Genomic DNA, 15,055 nt, shown 5'->3' on the forward strand with positions numbered 1-15,055 from the left:
AATAGGATAGACAACTAGGTTTAAGAACTGAAGAGCAGGGCAGCCCAGGTGGCTCAGTGGTTTAGCACTGCCTTCGGCCCAGGGTGTGATCCTGGAGACCTGGGATCAAGTCCCACAAGGGCTCCCTGCATGGAGCCTGCTTCTCCCTCTGCCTGTGTCTCTTCCTCTCTCTCTCTCTGTCTTTCATGAATAAATAGAGCAAATCTTTAAAAAAAAAAAAAAAAAAAAAAAAAAAGAAAGAAAGAAAGAAAGAAAGAAAGAAAGAACTGAAGAGCAAAGCACTTCAGTAAAAAGCACTTTAGTAAAAACAATGTCAATGAAAATAAATTTTGTCTCTTCTGTCCAAATGGCTTTTTTTTTTTTTTTTTTTTTTTTTTTTAAGATTTTATTCATTTACCCATGAGAAACACACACAGAGAGAGGCAGGGACACAGGTAGAAGGAGAAGCAAGCTCTTTGCAAGGGGCATGATAAGGGGCTCAAATCCCCAGACCTGGGATCATGCCCGAGCCGAAGGCAGGCGCTCAACTGCTGAGGCACCCAGGTGTCCCCATTTTGTTTTGTTTTTTTTTAAATTCAAGGTAGAAAGTAACCTGGAATGTTTCCAACTGTTAGAGTTTCAGTCTCCAAAATTAATATACCAGTTTAGAAGTTTACTTTTTAAGGACCACCTCAGACATGAATAAATAATCCTTTAACTGAACCTCTGGTTTGTTCCAGTTTATAAGAAAGCTTACTCAGGATAAAGTTTGAGGGACTTGTTTCCATGCATCAAAGCATAGTGGCAGTCAGCGTTTCAGTCCCTGTGGCATCAGGATATCCCAAATACTGGGCCACTCTGGCCCACCACCACTTCAAAGGGGCACCCTGAGATGTGGCCAGACAACTGGCATCAAGCCTGATCCCAATCAATCCTGGTACAGAAGGTTTTACTATAAAGCATAACACTTTCCCACCATATAGTTTGTTCAAATAAAATGAGATCAAGTCATTACAGAATGTTTTTCCACTTTATTTTTTTATGAATGACAGACCTACTCAGTAATTTTATTCCATTTATTAAATATGGATAAAGCTACTTAAAAGACCTTTTACATACAAAAATGTACATTACAAGGTTAAACTTTCTGTACTGAATTACAAAACCTGCACAAGCATTTTAATAAAAGAGCACACTTAAAAACATTTTGACCATTTTGTAGCCTCTAAAAATTACTGAAGTGGCACAGTAGTAAATAGAGGAAGCTCTTACATACATATGATTTAATCTACTGGCAGTTTTACTTAATGTAAGTTTTTAAAAAGGTCATTGCTATTCAGTGAGTCTCTACACCAGTTTTAGAATCCTCTCAAAACTTAAGTCAACCAAAATATTATTTCAAATAATAATTACAATTCTGAAGAATTTCAATACTAGCAAAAATATTATGGCCTCATAGTAGTAGTTGAACAACTTTCCAAAGTGCCTGGTAGCTGTCTAGATTAATAAAGCTATTTTGGTAAACTGTACTGCCTTTACAGCCACTGGGAAGCAATTTAGGGCCCTTGGTGCTGCAGGGGCTCGAGATTTCCAGAATTCACGCAGCAGTCTATGATCCCTCAAATACAGGACTGGGGGTCATCCTATCTTCACTCCTCAATGAATGCATAGGGCCAAGCATTATGAGATGCAAACCTAAGCCTGACGCTTAGGGTCTGCAGAAAGGAGGATGGAAAATGGAAGCAAAGAGTTGAAACATGGGAAAGGAGAGTAAGAAAAAGGAAAACGGGACAAAGAAGAAGGGGAAGAAAACGACAGGACCACCTGCCAATGGCAAGAAGTGGTAAAGTGCCTGTAACTACACCTCGAAAGCCAGTCACTGACTCAACCATTCATTTGCCTACCCCAATAATAAAAAAAAAAGGGTGGCTCTGTTGGAATATGAAACCAATAGAAACAAAATTAACCCATGTAAGTGAGTCAAGGGTATTCCAAAGTTGTTTGCCATTCAAATCAAGTCCTAAACTTTAAAGCACACCAAAGCAACCCTTCAAAACCTAAGATTCCCGACACGTGCTTCAGATTCCCATCATTCGGTAGGCTTCACTACATTGGAGGAAGACATTTCAAGACAAGCTATATCTATACACCTTGAGAAGGCACAGTGCTCTAAGATGTTGCTATTATGTAATACACAGTACATGGTTTAGCACTTCTCCACATTTCAAACTCAAAATAGCTCAATAATATGCTTCTATATGAGCATTGATTCTGAATGTTCATAATATAAACTTCAATTTGAAGCAACAATGTTACACAGTTCAGCTGTTATTACCAACCTACTCTGTAAGTTAAATATACAAATTAAAAATTAATTTTATTGAGTAACTAGAAAGTTTCCATTGACTTAAAACTGTCAAATGGCTAACTCTCTCCTAACTAAGAGAGAAATGCAGGTGGAAGCAGAAGGGACAACTGAATTATCAAATATAATTTGTCATTCTACCCTAAAATCTGTACTTTGAAAATCTCCTCTAACACACAGTAATGTAGAAGGTGACAGCTGTCCTTCAACAGTATTACAGGTATCAGCCCTGCAGATAATTATGTATTCACTACTTTGCCATAACGTCAATAGCTTATGCAACACATACTGTATTCAATTTTGTCTTATCTGTACAGATTTATAGTTTGGATAAAGGCAGAATGGCTAGAAACTGTAGGGTTCTAGTTTTAGTACAGTACTTACCTGCCAGGCTGAATGAATTTTTTCTAAGGCTATTTAATAGCTGAACTAAAATACTTGTTTTAACAAACCAAAAGAAGAATGAGACTGCTGTAAAAAGTTAATGAAAAGGCGAACCCCCTATTTGAAGATCAGTCATATAAGGAGAAAAGTATGAAGTATCTATCCTCTGTACTTGCTTAGAAATACAAGGCAAAAAAGTGGACAGAGGAATGCATGGGTATAAGGTATACCCTATGTTCCCATGGATTTCCATCGTACAATTGGGATGGTAACACTGCTTTAACACGAACACAAAACCTCAGCGGATGATGTGCGTGTGACAGCCCTGTGGGAAGTTGCCAGTTAGCCCAGCAGGGAGCCCTGTCCGGCTGGTACTCGCCTCCTATGCTGTCACTTTGCGGTGACTTCTGGCTTTACCATCTTCTCTTCTGTTTACACCAGGTCATATTAAGCTTCCAGCCTCAGCACTATCCCTCCTGGACTCTCTGAAGTGCTGGAATTTCATCCCCCCCACCCGCCATTCTCTAAACCTTCTGCCATCAGGTACCACCTCGAATAGGACTATGTCACCTGAACATCTTAAAGTTTCTTTTAAGATCTTTTTGAAAGGATGAAGCTCCCAAGAAGGAGTGACACCTGAGCTCCCAGAGATCACAGACTGCTCATGATAATAGTGAGGACTGCTGCATGACAAGGACATCTAAAGGGTGGACCAGCTCTGAGACTAACCAGTCAACTCCTAACAGACCAATTCTGTTATGACTTCAAGGGAAGGTGCAGCAGTAAGCACTGAGTTCTCTTTTGATGTTTATGGGAAAGAGTAATGTAAGCACTTAAGAACAGCAATTTCATCTGTATATTCTGAATAGTTTATTGGCAGCACTACAAATATGCTTTTCTTGGTGAACCTTGAGGAGGAGTTTGGCAGTATTTACTAAAATATTGGGATAAACTGTTAAATTCTTTTGCTAGGAAAACGAAATAAAAATTGTGAACTTCTAAAATATTTTGAATTTAAACAAAATCTCAAATTTCCCCAAACACTGAAACAGAGTAATGAAAATAATTCCTAAAATTCATCAGATGCTTTATATCAGACTTGCAGCTAATGACTGACTAGGATCAATATAAATGACTTACACTAAGCCATCTGTTTAAAAAGAAATTCTTTCCTAATCAGGGCACAAAAGGCAAAAATTTTAAAAAGAAAAAAAAAAAAGGAAGGGGAAAGGAAGACTTTTTCAACCTAATTTTAAACCTCTTAAGAAAATTCCACAATAATCAGGATCTCTGTAAATACTGTCAATATATGTGAACTTGCTTGAAAAACTACAGTTAGTTATATTTACATTTTTGGAAACTTTCCTTCAGGGCCATGTAACATGCTGTATCTTCCTCTTTGCTTCTGGAGGCTTCAGATTATTCTGAAAAGACATGAATAGAAATCAGTTTAAATCTGCAGAAATGCCAGAGGATAGCTTGAAATGAGCACTTAAAACCACCAGTTTACTACTAATACACAAATGGTAAGTCACTGCTGCCATCTGGTGGGAGAAGATCATTAGGAGATTAAGGAAAAAAAGCAAGTCTCCCTTGCCACCCATTTTTTTTTCAGCTGTGGTTCTCAAACATTTGCATATTAGAATCACCCACAGTACTTACAAACATGCCTAGACCTGGGCCTTATCCCAGAACCAATTAAGTCAGAATCCACAGAAGGTGGCAGGGATGAGGCTCTGACTTCTGTCTGGGTTTTGTGGAAGCTCTTCCAGGTAATCCTAAAATGTATTCAGAATTGAAAACCACTGACAGCTCCAGACTTGCTTCCTCCCTGCCTACTCCACTGCCTTCCTCAAAATCTCACAGTCCAAGATCTTAATACTAGTAAATTTAGAGATAAAATAAAATCACATCTCTGAAAGAGTAAATTTTTTCTGAGTAGAAAGATGTGTTTTAAGAAAAAAAGATCCTCGAGACTCTTTATTATATTATTGGAGGTCTAAGTTCTTTTTCCTACTTTTTTTTTCTCTCCTTCTCATTCTTATCTGACACCCTCCTTGTTTTTCCCACAAAAGTAACTGAAATAAGTAGGCAGCTCGGTATCTTTAGAAGTTCATGCACTGAGGTCAAACAGGCCTACATTCTGCAGCCTGGCCACTTACTAACTCTTGAACCCTGGACAAGTTCGTTTAAACTGAGCTTCTGGGGTGCCTGGGTGGCTCAGTTGGTAGAGTGTCTGCCTTCGGCTCAGGTCATGATCTCGGAGTCCTGGGATCAAACCACATGGGGCTCCCTGCTCAGCGGGGAGTCTGCTTCTCCCTCTCCCTTTTCCCCCCACCCTTGTGCTCACTCTTTCATACAAACATACACGTGTGCGCGTGCACACAAATAAATAAATAAATAAATAAATAAATAAATAAACAAACAAAATCTTCAAAAAATTTAAAGTGAACTTCTATTTCCTCATCTGTTCAACAAGAAAAAGAACTGTGTCAAAAAAGCTATGTCACAGGATGGCTGAAGCGATGAACTAATGTAAGAACTAACAGCTGGTCATATTTACACTAGTTATCTTCTTTCTACTACTATTTTAGAATGTTTGACCTACTCTGAGTTTTCACCCCCTTTGACACACAATTCAAAGAGGATAATAAAGACAAATGTGTGTGTCTGAATGTGTAGGTGCCCTCAAAATTCTTATGTTGAAACCTAATTCCCAACATGTATTCTAGAATTAAGGGGAGGGGCCTTTGGCAGGTGCTTAAGACACAAAGGAGGCACTCTCATGAGTGGGCCCTTAAAAGAGACCTCAGACAGCTTACTTGCCCTTCTGCTACATGAAAAAAAAAAAACAGTGGGAAACAGCCAACTATGAACCAGGACGTGGGCCCTCATCGGACACTGAACCTGCCAGCACCTTGATTCTGGACTTCCCAGCCTCCAAAACTGTGCGAAATACATGTCTGTTGTGTAAGTCATCTAGTCAGTATTATTTTTTTGTTATAGCAGTCTAAATAAACTAAGACAAATAGACTAAGACAAGAAATAAAACCTGTAAAGCTGCTGGATGTTTAGAAATAATTTTCTGAGGAGCCTAGGGAAGAATCAAGTGTGTGTGTATACCATCTCATAAATTAAACTCTAAAATAATACATTACCAATCTGTACCAAATTTGCCAGTATATGAAATCGAAGCATCCAAATGCTTAATTAAAATACAGACCAACACAGTAGATTCCCCTAAACTTCCTATATCCCTCTAAGGATAGGTACATTTGAGGAAAAGGGGGAGGGGGCACTAAAATCCTGAACACTGTAGTGTGGTTTTAAGGTAAGTGCAAAACAGACACACTGAACGACAAGCTCTCAAATGCTACTTAATATGTGACCTTGGACAAATCACTTAACATTTTGAGCTCTACTAATAAAGGAATATATTTCTCTTTTAGTTCCAAAATGGTTAAAGGATTGAAATGAGAAAAATCTAGGAAAAGTGCCTAAGAGATGTGCTTTATACATTTTAAAGAGAAATAAATTGAGTAGACTTGAAAAAACATTAGCTTATCTACATGGATTTTAGGATTTCAGGAGTCAACATGAGAAAGGACATGTAAGTCAGACCACTTCAGAGTTCAAGAACTCCCTATGGCCTGGCTTGCCCAGCCCGTCCCGCCCACCCTGGCTACAGGAGGCCCACGCACTTAGAACCTTCATCCCGCTCTTACTAGCACAAAAGCCGCCCCACACTTACCACAGCCTCAGCTTCTTCTTTAGGGGCCGCTCGCTTTAACTTCACGGGAGTAGCTCCAACAGGGGACAAAGGTGGGGACTTCACAGGACCCAAAGGACTTTTCCTATGCGTTAAGTCATGGTTCTGTTTAGTGTCATTATTATTGTGTTCCATTTTATTGTTCATAGGCAAATTGGAAGACAGAATTAGGGGTGAAACATTTGAAGAGGAATTTGACAATTTTCGAAAGGCATTACTGGTAAAGCTTGCCTGAGGAGGAGGCCTGAGTCGGTCATTATCTCCATTCTCTGTCTTTCTCACTTTGATGCTTGTACTGGTTGAACTTCCATCAAACACAATAAGAGGTCTTTTCCTTAACCCATCTACAGTGCTAGTCCTGAAATCAAAGAGACATATTCTTGAAAAATACCATCTGCAATGGCAAACCTTTGCAGGAACTCAAAGCTAAATCAACGACCAAAAATATTTATCGGTAAGACTAATCTATTTTAAGTAGGACCCCTGGGAATGAAGTTTTCTATTATCACACTAAATGAAATGATCAATTTCCTAATGCTTGAAAGTTTACAATATTTACTGACAAGAAACATAAGTTAGCTGTAATGTACACACAAGATACAGGTATTTTTAAAACATCAACCAACCACTTAACCCTAGAACTTAAAAGAAAATTCCCTGGTGATTAAAAAAAAAAATTCAGTTTTAAAAATCACCCTACCCCACCTAATTGATAGGATATCTTGACTATGTAATAATTATTATTTAAAAAGAATAATGAACTATAAAATTACAGCAAGAGTACCTCAGTAGCTGTCTACAAACAGTGAGAACATTCTATTAATCAAAGGTTTCTAAAGCCAAGACACTTTCTAAATTATAACTATAATATTTGTGTAATTTTGATTTTAAAATTTGGCAAATCTTCATGTTTAGCTTCTGAAAACCTAATTTCCACTCTGAATGATAAAGATTAAGTAATAAAAGCATTCATTTGTCCATTATCCACTATATCTCAAGTGAAATAACAAATTTATGGGAAAAAAAAACTTTTAATTAAACATGTAAAAGAACTTGAGCAGCTAGTTATTAGGAAGAACACTTCCGCCTTGCTACTCAAAGTGTGGTGGATGGACCAACAGCATAAGCATCACCTTGGGAGCCTGTTAAGAAATGCAGAATCTGGGGCCTTAACCTGTACTGATCTGAATCTGAATTTTAACCAGATTCCAGGTGATTGGCTAAATTCACTAATTCTTAGGTCACCAATGATCATCATCTGTTTGAGTTCCTACATAGAGAACTCAAAATAAGTTTCCTGCATATCCACTGCTGCTGCAGAATGGAAACAGAGGGCTCATCAGAGAAAACAGGGCTCATCAGCTTGTGAGAGTTCAACTGAAGATCCCAGAGCATGCTGAAGTTTGAGAAGCACTGCACTGTTGATCTGGGCCTAGCTCTGTGTGACCTGGGGAACATCACAACATTTCTCTGGAGCTCATTTCCTCCACAGAAAAATAAGCAATTCAACAATACCTGGATCTCTTAGATCCTTCCAGCTTTAATGTTCTGATTTAAGAGTCAAATTTGTGACGTTTTTACAAAGTCACAATCCCTTCCAAAAGGATATTGAGGGACTTAAAGGGATCATTTGAAGTAACAGTATTGAAAGCTTTGCTTAGGACAATATGCCTGAATGTGCAGATCAAGAAGAAAATACTTTCTTATTAAGAATCAACAAAAATAAGAGGTGTCTGGGTGGCACAGCTCATTAAGCAGACAACTCATGATTTCGGCTCAGGTCATGATCTCAGGATCCTGGGACAGAGCCCTATAGTGGGCTCTGGGCTCTGCACTCAGCACAGGGTCTGCTTCAGGATTCTGTCCCTCTCTCTCCCTCTCCTCCTCCTGCTTACTCATGCTCTCTAAAATAAATACATAAATCTTTTCCAAAAAAAATGACTCAACAAAAGTAAACTGAAGATATATTTGGCCTAATCTATAAATTTACAAAAGCTAACACTAATATGTAGCCTGTACCAACATATAACCATCAGGCTAAAATGAAACTCAACCTGAATTGAATGTGTTCCTGATCAAAAGAAAGACTATTCCTTTTCCAAAAAACTAAGAGCACGCATGTTATATTCTTCAACTGTTTTCATACTTGGAGAATACTCTATCAATAATGACTCTTTGTAACTAGAGATTAACACCCCTCATCAACTCAGAGCTACCATTCTCCTTCACCCTCAGCCCTCATTCCACCCTCTCCCACAATCAATGCCGATGACAGTACCTTACAAAGAGAAAGCTCTAAAAATGAATTCAGTAATTAATCCATAGCACCCACTTGTGATAAAATAGACAAAGGAAAAGAAATAACTCACTTTGTCCTCATTACACTATCACTATCAAAGAAGTGTAACCTTCTTTTTTTATTTTTTTTTGTATTTTTATTTTTTTAAAAGACTTTATTTATTTATTCCTGAGAGACACACAGAGAGAGAGAGAGAGGCAGAGACACAGGCAGAGGGAGAAGCAGGCTCCATACAGGGAGCCTGACGTGGGACTTGATCCCGGGTCTCCAGGATCACGCCCTGGGCTGAAGGCAGCGCTAAACTGCTGAGCCACCCGGGCTGCCCTGTAACCTTCTTTTAAAAAGGAAATTCATTTGCTTGTGGTTTTATGAAAAACTTCCTGAAATTTAAAAATTTCAGTGTCCTTGAAGCAATACCACAGCTCCTTCATTTCTGTATTATTCAAAGACCTTAAAATCTTATTTGACTCACAACTCAGCAAATCTTGGCTCTACCTCCAAAATACATCCAAGACTCCAACCACTTCTTATGAAGTTCACGACTTCAGTCAAAGTCACCATCTATGAAGTTACCATATCCATTGCCTGGATCACAGTATAGCCTCCTGACTGATTTCCCTGTTCCCCTCCCCACATCTTAAATCACTTCTCAGTACAGCAGCCAGAGTGATGCTGTGAAAATGCATATCAGATGGTGTCATCACTCTGCTCAAAATCCTTCAATGGCTTCTTATCTCAGAGCAAAGCCAAAGTTCTTACAACTTACAAAGCTTTACGCGATCTAACCAACAAGATCCCCTACTTACCTCCAAAAAGGCTCTTTACTCTCCCCTTGATTCTCTCTACTTTAGCCTTGATGGCCTCTTTACTGTTCTTTGTTTATGATGGGCACACTCCTGACCCAGACTCTCGTAGTCTGTTTCGAATGCTAGCTTGCACTCTACCTTCTACAGGTTTCTCTCCTGACATGTCATTTCTCAGTGAGGTTGCTCCTGGCCACTGTACCTAAAACGGTACTCTCTCTCCATTTTACTTTTCTCCTTAGCACTTGTCACTATGTAACACAGCATATGTTCTACCTAATTTTTTAAATTATGATTCTCCCAATTAAAATAAGAGCAGGGAATTCTGTCAGTTTCACTCATGCTATAAGCACAGTGCCTGGTGCTTAATAGTTATTGAGTAAACAAATGTTTCTTACCTAAGTTTACCTGGAGGAAAAAAAAAAAAGAAAAGCGAAGTTGTTAAGTCATGTAAGATAAAAACCAGAACCACTAAGAAGTACCTTCTAGTCTCGTTTTTCATCTCATGTTGCTCTCTTTTCTTTTCCATCATTTTTCCCCATCTATTCTTTGGCAACTCTCTCTGAGGCAATGGTATTGCGTGCTGAACATAAAGATCAGTGAGATTGTCTTTGTTTATTCTTAAGTCATTTTCAACAGCTATGTTCTTCTGTGGAAAAGAAAACAAAAGTAATTTCAAAATAACATTCTTCATGGTAATTACTACCTACCTAACAGGGTAGAACATTTCTGCTTAAGTAACAAACTTCATGGAGTTTAATAATGATGTAATTTGCAACTTATTTGCCATCATAAAATTTAAGCTGTATAACTTATTTACTTAGAATTTATAACACAAGATTATAATACATAAAATTTAATGTAACACAACTCAATTTATAATTTTACAGTTATTACATATTTACTATAATTATAGAATTTGTTATTTAAGCCTGTTATTTAAGTCATACAGGTACTTTTTTCTTTTTAAGATTTTATTTATTCATGAGAGACACACAGAGAGAGACAGACACAGGCAGCGGGAGAAGCAGGCTCCATGCAGGGAGCCCGAAGTGGGGCTTGATCCCAGGTCTCCAGGATCAGGCCCTGGACTGAAGGCGGTGCTAAACCGCTGAGCCACCTGGGCTGCCCTCATATAGTGACTTATAGGAACTTGACTATACTGCAGACTTACAGAGTATACTGTAAGTATTATAGCGTTACGCTCTGCAAATATTAGGCTCAGCCTCATCTTAAAAGACAATGGTCACATGATCCCAGTGTGACAAGGACTGCAGTCCACCACAGGTCAGTCAGCATACCAGGCATGGAGACCATTTACAGTAGCATCGTCTTAGTCTATGAAGTAAACTGAAGATGGAAGACTGCCTGTAGAAATCAACGCCGCTGCCCCCCCCCCCAAGGCGACAACAATCACTACATGCTGAGTTACACAGTGTGTTACTATCATGATCAAAGTAGTGGGCTGCAGGTCTCACCCTGTATTTTGTTTCCCATGTCTCCCTAAAAATGCTTCTTAAATTGGAGTCAACGACCAAGATTTCAAATGGCCCTACAGATGAACACTGCAGTCCCCTTACTGATGCCTGTTTTGGTAACAGTGCATCATGTTGTCACCACTCCTTTCAAGTAGCTTCCAGTCACTGTCCAACCACCCATCTAAACTGCCTCATTCTCCCTCACTTTTCAATTTCCTCTCAACATCATGGAATATGTGGCAAAAGGAAAAGGAGTAGTTATGGATAGAGAGTTTGGATTTAGGAAGAAAAATGAGGATACACTCTTCATCTGCAATTCAGAAAGGCCTGGGAACATGTGTGTTCAGTATAAATGGCAAAACAAGCCCAATCTGTGTCCTCTGATAACCTTACCCCGATTACTTTTTTCTTCAATATTTAAAAGCACAAATATTACTTTTCTCTCTTATACCTGACCGCCCTTTGTTATCAGTTTTCACCCTCTACTCACTCAGAGATACGGAAAAACCCAGGAGACTGTCTTGGAAACATTCCCAGAGGATTCCCCGGCACCTTAGTTTGGGCAGCACTGCTCCAGGGGAGGTGCTCAAGCTATGGGCCCCGGGCTAACAGCGGGAACTTGCTGAAAATGTCCACTCTTAGGACACACCCCGGACCTCCCGAATCCGACACTGTGGGGCTGGAGCCCGGTAATCCGTGTTCTAACAGGCCCTGGCGAGGGGCGGGGAATGCACCTAAAAAGCGTGAGAATCGTGTTTGAAAGGTTAAGTCCCGTCAATAAATACACTCAACAGGGTTTGAGGAAATCTGAGTACTGAGGGGCAAACAAGGAAAGCAACAAAACGTGATATTTCAAGCCACAGAGAAACTTTCAGCAATTCTCTACCACTTTAAACCATATTCATCACTTTTCTGGTCCTACTTTTTGTTGACTATCTGAGGCCATATTATATTAGCTCGAAAAGAAGAAATGCTGCCGTGAGAGCCAGGGGTCCCGAGTTCTCCTGCCTGCACCACGTAGCGACCTTTGAAATAAGTCGCTTCACTTCTCCGAGGCTGAGTTTCGTCTTCAACGAGGTGAGGGATGAACAAAGGGCGATTCCAGCCCTGACAGGCCCTGACCACCGCCCTTCATTTCTACTTCGATTCCCCCCTCAGCCCCCGCTGGGGGCCGCAGGGGTCGCCTACGGTTCCTCCGTCGGAGCCATCAAAGACCCAAAAAGGTAAGTCCTCCTTCCGAGGAATTCCTGACACTCCAAACACGTGTCTTCCCGGACCGGGGTGTGAGGAGACCCGGTCAAGTCCGCGTGGAGTAGTCAGTGACACACACTGCGCGGGAGAGGCGCCGGCGGCGGGCGTGTCCGCTCCCACCGAGGGTTACCCGGGCCGGCTCAAGTCCGGACCCCGCTCCCTAACAGGCCCACCCCGACCTGCGCACCCGACCTGCTCCAGGGTGAGGAGAAGAAACTCCTGAGACAGCAGCTCCGGGTGCAGCAGCAGCTCCGAATCCGTGCAGCTGCGACCGCCCACATCCCCCGCCATCGTCGTCGCCAGGAGACCCCGGCCGGCTACCCACAAGGCTCCACGAAGGAAGCGTCCCGGAAGTGACGTAACGCTCGGGGCCTTGCATGTGACATCATCCCGGGTGCGCCGCGCGCCCCGCTCCGCCTCTGGTGGCTTGCAGGGGTGCTGGGAGAGATCTGGCGGAGGGGAGACTCCCGGGGCCGAAAGAAGTGGAAGGGACTTCTGCAGAGGAAATGATTGGCGTTTGACGTCTTGCAAGAAGGGACGGGAAAAACGAAGTTCCCAGAGCGGGCCACGGTTGGTCGCGCTTCCTGTGACGTCCAATGGCAGAGGCCAAAGGGATTCCTAAAAACAGTCTCGCGGGAAAGCAGCGGGGCGGCCGCGAGTCCGTTGACCTAAAAATGGCGCCGCTCGCGCTTGCGGTCGTCTTGATTCTTTTTAAACCTACTTCCCTTAAACCTTTTTCAGTAGGATGCTGTAAGGCCAGATACCTTAATTCCTTGTAAGCCCATGGCTCCGCACATCGTAGGTGCTCAAGTAATCTCTGAAGTAATACTCCGAATAAACTTGCTCACGTGTGAAAATAATAATAAAACCGCCGGTGAAACAGTGGTGATCCAACCCCTGGTAATTCACCAAGAAGTCTCTTCTACTTGTTTTTCATCTTTTGTGCAAGACAGATAACATCCCAAAACATTAAGCACATCTAAAACTTGCGGAAGTGTTCTAAGTGCTGTTTGCATCTTCTATGATGTATCATTTTATTGGAAATCACTGCTTTAAGACACAGGAATGACTCTGAGGATGCTAAAAGATAAACCTTGGGGGGAAAAAATTGGAAAATAAGTGAGATGCTAAATCAAAAAAGATAAAGGAAAGCTGAGGGGTGTTTTTGCAATTTTTCTTCATCATTTATGTAGACGATACTTTATCTAGAAATTGAATTTCAGAGCTGGGCAGAAACTTAAGTTAGGCCACTTCTTTCATTTTAGTGTTGAGGAGGCTGACCTGAAGGGCATTTGAATGACTTGCCCAAACTAGAACAGAGTTTTAGAGCCTAGCTGAGGCAGGTATTTGGATGTTCTAATCTGGGGTTAAGTGTATTAACTTCATGGTATTAGGATGGTAGTATTTTATATCTAAAGTCTGATTACATTTTCATAACAATAGTGAAATTAGTATTCTCATTTCCTTTGCCGGAAGGCACGTTGTTTTAATGGCAAAAGCAGTTCTCTCGGAAGAAGCCTGGGCTTGAAAACTAGACCTTGGTTCAAATTTTGTTCGGCTGCAAAACAAGACCTTGAGTCCCTCAGGCTCAATCTTATCAGAAAAAAAAAAAATGCTGTGCTAACATCTGTGAAGAATTATCAAAGGAGTACAGATTATATAACTTGCTTGGCACAGAGCAGATGCTTATTAACCGGTAGCTGGTTTTTAGAAAGCATTCAACTATAATTATGAGGCAGTCTAGAGAAGTGCAGAAAGTGCAGGCTTTGGGTGGCTCCAGCACCCACCTAGCACAAATATTTCATGTCTCCCCACTGCAGTGTGCTCAGTTGTGAAGTGGACATTGTAGGGCCATCCCACAGTGTTGTGAGGTTGGAACTAGAGTCTGTAAAGTGCCTCCTCTGTTGCCACTACCTGGAGATAGTGACAGGTAGTCAGTGACAGCCTCCTGACTGTCATCAAAGGAGGCAAGTGGCAGGATGGTGGTGTGGGTGGGGAAAAATGAGTTTAAGACTCTGAAAGTATGATTATACATCCTTGCTGTGTGATCTTTTTCCCTGTGGTTTTCTAGACCAATCGCCTCACCTAAAGCCCCAAGCTTTTTATCAGCAAAAATTGTTTTGTGACAGGTAAGCTCTGTCTAGTTTTCTTAATTTCCCTGAAGTACTTCTCTGCTTTAAAACTAAATCCGTTAAGATATTTCCAGTTGCCTCTGAACCAAAAATCTCTAGACGGAGCGTTCTCTGGGGCAGGAAAAAAAAACATCCAGATTCAGAGAAGAGGCAGTAGAATGAGATCGTAATACTTCACAAAGGAGAGACTATTTGGTAAAGCCTGCCCCTGCTCCATCCTGGGCAGAGCCTGGGAGAGTGGAGGCTCAGAGAATTTGTGGTCAGGTGATTGGCTTTAATCAGAGTCCTGGTGTAGGAAGTTGGATTGGGGGAGAATTTGCATTTCTAACAAATTCTGAGGTGATGTTTCAAATATATCTAGACAGAAGGGCCATCTCACAGAGATTCTGTCCCCATCACAGGGCAAGGAAGACAGATATTCCCCCACCCTTAAGCCAGGCTGTCACCTTGATTGGAAGAACCAGGCCTCTCAGCACCAAAACCATGAGACAGAACACCAAACACCAGAGTGGACAAGGAACATCTCCAAACCCCTGTGGGGGACCAGTGATGCTAGGACCTGAATATCCCGCTTCCCATCTTGGCTCTTCAGAAA

The 15,055-nt window shown here is 41.1% G+C and overlaps 1 protein-coding gene across 2 annotated transcripts; it reads right to left on the minus strand.

The window, feature by feature from the left end:
- Positions 1 to 995: 995 nt before the first annotated feature.
- On the minus strand, positions 996 to 12,714 carry C5H2orf49 (chromosome 5 C2orf49 homolog). 2 transcript variants are annotated; one of them, XM_041756808.1, is made up of 5 exons: positions 12,521 to 12,707; positions 10,082 to 10,248; positions 6,729 to 6,855; positions 6,480 to 6,602; positions 996 to 4,152 (listed from the first exon to the last, which is right to left on the minus strand). In XM_041756808.1, exons 1-5 carry the CDS (start codon positions 12,617 to 12,619, stop codon positions 4,096 to 4,098), a joined length of 573 nt encoding a protein of 190 aa, XP_041612742.1. In that variant the 5' UTR covers positions 12,620 to 12,707; the 3' UTR covers positions 996 to 4,095. The 2 variants fall into 2 exon arrangements, with proteins under 2 accessions (XP_041612742.1, XP_041612741.1); XM_041756807.1 differs by having other exon boundaries at positions 6,480 to 6,855; positions 12,521 to 12,714.
- Positions 12,715 to 15,055: the final 2,341 nt, after the last annotated feature.

Source organism: Vulpes lagopus, chromosome 5 (genome assembly GCF_018345385.1).
Source record: "Vulpes lagopus strain Blue_001 chromosome 5, ASM1834538v1, whole genome shotgun sequence".
In the NCBI taxonomy this organism is placed as follows: Eukaryota; Metazoa; Chordata; class Mammalia; order Carnivora; family Canidae; genus Vulpes; species Vulpes lagopus.